Below are 6,608 nucleotides of genomic sequence, written 5' to 3' on the forward strand. Positions count from 1 at the left end.
CACATACATAAAGATCTCTCTAGGTTATACACACACACACTCTATCCATTTCTCTAAGCTGGGACCAGCCAGCAGCAAGAACAACCATCCATGGCTTTGACCCTGAATCAAACATTGAGAGAAAGAGGAGGGGGGAAGGGGGAGGGGGGGGGTCCATAAAAATAGGACAAGTTGTTTCTATAGAAAAATAGAGGAATTTCCAGAGGCTGATAAAATGTCTTTGGCACTTCTGAAAACACAGCATACAAAAGAGAGAAATCCACACCGAGGATAAAAAAGCTCTCCTGCCAGAAAACAGATTAAAATAATCCGGGTTCATCCACAAATGAGTCTGGCCAGTCCTGGGTGGATTTGAGCCTGGACGGGCCCGTACTCCACCATCTCCCCGTCCACGGTGATCATGCCCTGCGGAGAGACGGGCTCCAGCCGCAGGGCCTTCACCTTCTCGTACACCAGGTGGGGGCAGCCGCACGCCAGGTGGCCGCCCTTCTCCATGGCGAGGAAGAGGCGGAGGAGCGCCGGACGGGAGATTCCCGCCGTCACGTAGAACAGATGGATCACCCCGTCGTCTGCCATCGCGCCCGGCACCGTCCACAGGTCCTCAGCCAGGTGGGACTGGTAAATAGCCAGCACCAAGACAAAGTCCTCCTCCCTGACCACCGTCCAGCTCTCTGGGACCGGCTGGTCCAGGCCAGGGAGCAGGGAGTCCTCCCGTGCTCCGGTCTTGCCTTCGCACCGAGTCTCCGGTCTCTTGGTGGTGATCGCGTTGTTGGAGGAGTTGGTGATGGTGTGGCGGTTTGAATTTGTGCTGTTGTGATTGTGGCGAGAGTTCTGGTTCGGGGAGGTGTTGGGGATGAGCCGGCAGGGGAGGGAGGAGCAGAGCGAGGGGCGCTGAGGCGTGGAGGGAGGGCGGTGAGCCTTGACGCTCCCTTTGGGAAGCTTCGGCGCCTCGATCGCGGGCAGATACGCCAACCTGCCCCGGTAGACTCTGAGGGAAGCCAGGCGCACCAGGGTGCCCATCAGGAAGCGGATCGCTCCGACGTGGCGGTACTTCTCGCTCTCCATGTCGACGTCGGCCACGAAGCCCCAGGCCAGCGAGAGGAAGGAGAAGAGGCGCTGCCGAGAGGCCAGGTGGATCGACACCAGGTCCATGGAGCCGACCAGACCTTTGCACAGCATGAAGCCGCAGCTCAACAAAAGCTCCTCGTTCCACGCTGGAGGCGACCTGAGAGAGGGTTCACGCACATCAAGAGTTAGGCTACGTCCACACATCGACGGACGCTTTTATTTTGAAACACATTGATACGCTTACGTCTAGGAGGACGATGGACGCAAAAAGGGACTTTTCTTTTCTTATCAGTGCTTAGTTTGTTCTGCACGACTATTGTAAAGTTCACATAAAAACTGTAAACGAACAAAAGCATAAATGCGGGCTGGACTTCAGCCACCGCTATAACGGTGCTGAAACAATTATAGCATGACACAACACGAGGGTCATCAATAACTCCTTGGCGAACAACCACTGAGGATGAAGAGGGACACTTGGACACTTGGACACTTGGATACGTGACCACAGTGTTCTCAAAGTCCTGTCCACACCTGCAACGTGACGGAGAGCTCAGGCGACAGATACGGTCCCGTTTTGTTTTTTCTTTTTCTTTTGATGCTGTTCCCACAGTCGACCAGCAGATGGAGATGACGCCCCCCCCCCCGGACGTGTGCCGGGGTCGACCGTGTTCCGCCCGCTGCACCGCGGACCGTAATCACTCATAATGTGGAAGTTTCTAAACCCATTACATCACTCCTTTTGAGAGTTATCAGCAGCCCGAAATGACCTCTGCCGCACAGCCAAAGCAGTTCCAGGCCGCTCTGCCGTCCCCCACCCCCCCCCCCCCCCCCCTCCTGAGGAGCGATGTGCCCAGTCAGCCTTTGGCATAATTACACCGAAAAGGAGATAAATCGTTCTTTTTTTTTCTTTTTCTTTTTTAAGACTGAGAAAGGTCCTTGTTCTGTGCTGTTGGTCCATGCATTTAAATGACTCATTAATGGACGGACGTACTGTGAGTAGTGGTGGACGGAGGCAGCCAGGGCGTTGCCTGAGCCCCCCGGTAGAATACCCAGAGGGGTCTGGATGGCCTCATGCCAGTCTTCTCGCTCCATCAGACCGTTTATCACCTGAACCAACAACAGCAAATACAAAAAACAGAGTAAGATGACAAGCAGCGTCTGTGTATGACTGACGTTTCGCTTAAGTGTGTTTCGTCGACGGCAACAGCTGTCGAGATTTATATATTCATAATACAATGCATAGGCCTTTTTTTCAGGCCTGAAAAGTGTTAGAAATAGATTTCACGGTAGGCTAAGCACCTCGAACAGAAGCCCGTCTCCGGACATGATAACCAGGGCGTCCCACTGCGACAGGTCCGCCTTCCTCACCAGCTCCCGTGCGTGGTTCTGGTGCTCTGACGGGAGACACAAAGAGACACAAACACAACATTTGTAGGACAAACTGACAAAAAAAACAAGGGCAGAGAAAGAGGCGTGCTGCCTCCACCAGCCGGCCTCTGGGGTAGGATCAGGGAGATTAGGCGAAAAAGAGATTCAATTTCCCCTTTTGAGGCCAAACGTATCACATTAGCCCATCCAGCGGCTACTCAACAGCTCCGAGGCAGCTTAGCCTGCAGACATCTGTGACAATGCATGTGTGTGCATGATGCATGTGTTCAGTGTGTGTGTGTGTGTGTGTGTGTGTGTGTTTGTTAACGCGCTCGGCAGAAGACTGAGCCATTTGTTCAGCCTAGTTTTTTTTATTGGCAGCGTCCTTGAGTGGGTCCCTGTGCAGAGGCTCTCTGTGGGCTCATCCCGCCAGCATTAAAGTCTACAGTCCTACCAGCCGAGACTCCCCAGAGTAGTGGTGTGTGTGTGTGTGTGTGTGTGTGTGTGTGTGCGGAAGAGGGAGAGAGGAAGGCAGACAGCAAAGAAGTTAGCAAAGTATTGATGCGCTGCCATCATTGCGGAAATATTTTTCCGCTCCAGCTCGAGTATTGATCGAGGGCAGCAGTGAAATAAAAACAACTGTCCTCTCCTTCCCTTTGCTCAACCTCTACCTGTCCTCCCCTCTCTCTCTCTCTCTCTCTCTCTCCCTCTCTCTCTCTCCCTCTCTCTCTCTCCCCCACGGTGGTCCCAGTGTTGCTGCTGTTTGTTTGCCGGGTGCTTGGGAGGCCGGAGGCTGTGATGCAGTGCCGTGTTGACAGGCAGGAGGCCGTTAGGCAGTAGCTGATTCTGCACAGCTGACTCAGCTCTTGAAAAAACCTTGGGGCTGACGCTCCGCTTCCCGGCCACTTCTTCCTTATTCAAGCGTTCGCCAAACACACACACACACACACACATCATCCAGGTAACACAATCCACCTCCCAGCAGCTCTAACGCTCACTAATGAACTTGTTATATCTCTGCGTTTAGTCCAGAAGCAGCCAGTTACCGGCCAAGAAGGTGTCTGGTAGATAACTCCCACAAAAGGTCAAATTGTCAATTACGGGCAAAACAAATGAGACGTTGCTCGTTAAAGTGAGGTTAAATGCGTCGGTAGGCGGAGTTTGTTTCCATTGGACGGAGCCGGGCCAGCTGTTTCCTCCCCCTCTCTATGCTAAGCTAAGATCCCTGGATGCTAGCTCCATGTTTACTGTACAAACAAAAGAGCAAGAAAACAAATTAGTGTAATTTCTCAAAATGTCTTATGGTTCTTTTTAAGACAAAGGTGGAGGAAGACGTTGGCTATCGATGGAAAAACTAGACGGGCGATGTGATACGAAGGCGGCTGTATTACACCTGCTGAAGGGTTGTGATGACATGAATTGAAGATCAATTATGTAATTGCATTAATAGCAATACAGTGTCCACACATACGTCAACCAGTTCGTCGTCGATTCTTCTTGGAGCTGCGAAATAATTACACTCTTGATATAAAGGCAATACAAAAAAATCCAGGGCGAATCCCAGTTGTTGTCGCTTTTTAAAACGCGACACTTTCCTCTCCCGCGTTGCGTCGTCGCTCCGCCGCCTTCCTCTGAAGGTTAACCCGGGTGAAGACGGAGCCGGGTACACTGGATGCTTCATACAGTATGCAAAAGGTACACGGCCGACACAAGAGGCGCCTCCGCTGCTACGTGTCCTTCCTCGGGGGGGGGGGGGAGGCTGAGCGATACGTTCATCAAGGAGGAGGCTGCGTTGCCGGGGGTAACTGGGTCCAGTTAACTGACCGGCTACCAGTGTCACGAGATGAGATAAGTTAACATAAGATAAGATGTTATATCTGCCAATTTGAGTGCCTGTGTGTGTGTGTGTGTGTGTGTGTGTGTGTGTGTGTGTGTGTGTGTGTGTTAACGCCACTGACCTGTGATGACGAGTGTGTAGGGAACAGCGGCCTCTGTGAGCATGCCCTGTACGTGGCCGGTAAAGAGCTGGAGAGCCTGGCCTCGCCCGCTGTGAGGGTTCACCAGAATCATGACTCTGCAGGGCCGACGCACCTCCGCGTACTCCACACCTGAGAGAGAGAGAGAGAGAGAGAGAGAGAGAGAGAGAGAGAGAGAGAGAGAGAGAGAGAGAGAGAGAGAGAGAGAGAGAGAGAGAGAGAGAGAGAGAGAGGTGGATGTGAGCGAAGGCGAGGCTGGAGGCGACACAGGAAGACAAGGGGAGGTCTTCTTCTGCTTCTTCTGCGTGATCAAATATTCAAAAGAATGTATAAGGACAGGCTCGTCCCTGAGGGGGAGAGAGAAGAGGAGCATGAAACAGTAATGTCAGAGGCGGTGACGGCGTTTTGAGGATTAACGTTAACGTGACGCGTTGCTTTCCTTCAAGGAGAGGCGGCTTACAGGTGCTTCTCGCTTCGGGATCCGACCGATTATTTATAGCGATTCTGTGACATTTGATTAATCCCTGTGAGGAAATCCTGTTGCTTTATGTCAAAAGATGCAAAGATATATAGAGAGAGAAAAGGGGGGAGTCTGTGTGTGTGTGTGTGTGTGTGTGTGTGTGTGTGTGTGTGTGTGTTTAAGGAATAGTTTGACATTTTGTGAAATATGTGCTTTCTTGCAGAGAGTTGGTTTTAGAACATAGACTGTATAAAATAAGTGGACGTAGTCATCATGACGTCACCCGGTGGTTTGTGGACATTTTGAAGCCTCGAGTTTGATGATTTGGCCGTCGCCATCTTGGTTTGTTTTTTTGCAGGAAGCTAACGGTTAATTGACCATATTTGGACTGCGGAGGAGTGACGTAGAGAGCTACACATTCTAAATATGTAACCATAGCTAAAGCCAGCGGAGTTAAAATGACAAGTTGTAGTTTTACATTTAGCCAGGCTAGCTGTTTCCCCCCTGTTTCCACTCTTTATGCTAAGCTAAGATGACCGGATGCTAGCTGTAGCTACATATTTACTGTACGAACAAGAACAATACCAGTGTAAGTTCAATATTCTACATATTGGGTAGCTGTGTTGTAATCGTGATTTGACATTAGGCTCTCTTAATCATGTTCACGCTCCTCTTAACCTGCTGCACCAGCTAGCATCCGGTCATCTTAGCTTAGCATAAAGAGTGGAAACAGGGGGAAACAGCTAGCCTGGCTAAATGTAAAACTACAACTTGTGATTTGAACTTGTGTAACCGGCCGCTGCCCACATATTTAGAATATGTAGCTCTCTTACGTCACTCCTCCGCAGTCCAAATATGGTCAGTTAACCGTTCAACTTCCTGCAAAAAAAAACAAGATGGCGATGGCCAAATCGTCGAACTCGAGGCTCCAAAACGTCAAGACGTCATGATGACTACGTCCTCTTATTTTATACAGCCTATGTCCTAAAACCAACTCTCTGCAAGACAAAAAAAAAGTGTGGCTGGGCTATAAAAATACATCGTCCATGCAGCACTTTTGCCTTAATGAGTCAGGAGTTGTTCTCATAATGTTCCAATCCTTTTTGAATCCATATTTATGTGTGAAGATCAGGTTTAGCAGCTTCATTGAAACACTGGGTAGCGAATTCAGAGAGAAGCCTCGTCTGGGAAGACGATCCATTTTCGGGGGGCGCTGAGGACAGAAACTCATCAGTGTCACTTCCCACCGTAATCATGAGGCTGCAGGTGACGCTGACTTTGGCGTCAGCAGACAAAGTTACCGGAAAGCACAAAATGTGACGGCTGGTTAAATCCCACCACCTCTTGCTTATCATGCAAATGAATCAAAAGAGAGGCCGGGTGTCTCGCTGTGTCGCTCTGTCTACCTTTTTGCTCTGGGTCTCAATTTGCAGAATTTGTGACCCGCGCCGCCACCCCTCTACCTCCGTCGGGCCGCGGTGATGAGACTCAGCGGAGGTACAGAAATATCTCAGGGACAGAGGTGTAAAACCCGACAGGAAGAGTGAGGAGAGGGTGTGAAAACACACAGCCACATGCCAAACTCTGCCTCCGCTCACACACACACACACACACACACACACACACACACAGGGTGACCATTGTGTTTTTTGTTTTTTTTATCAGAGCACAATGCTGCTTTCAGACACAAAAGCTCCTCTCTGCACTTCCAGAATAGTGTAGAAACTGGCTTTTTT

At 50.5% G+C, this 6,608-nt stretch overlaps 1 protein-coding gene across 1 annotated transcript in view; it reads right to left on the reverse strand.

The window, feature by feature from the left end:
* Positions 1–315: 315 nt before the first annotated feature.
* Positions 316–6,608, reverse strand: part of LOC137874301 (sphingosine kinase 1-like) — an 8,483-nt gene continuing 2,190 nt past the window's right edge. The window contains 4 exon segments of the mRNA XM_068712934.1: positions 316–1,225; positions 2,060–2,175; positions 2,368–2,462; positions 4,395–4,544. Coding sequence (XP_068569035.1) covers positions 316–1,225; positions 2,060–2,175; positions 2,368–2,462; positions 4,395–4,544 — 1,271 coding nt within the window.

The sequence above is a fragment of the Cebidichthys violaceus genome, unplaced genomic scaffold (genome assembly GCF_023349555.1).
Source record: "Cebidichthys violaceus isolate CVI_PGR_0920_01 unplaced genomic scaffold, fCebVio1.0.p SCAF_183, whole genome shotgun sequence".
NCBI classification, from domain to species: domain Eukaryota; kingdom Metazoa; phylum Chordata; class Actinopteri; order Perciformes; family Stichaeidae; genus Cebidichthys; species Cebidichthys violaceus.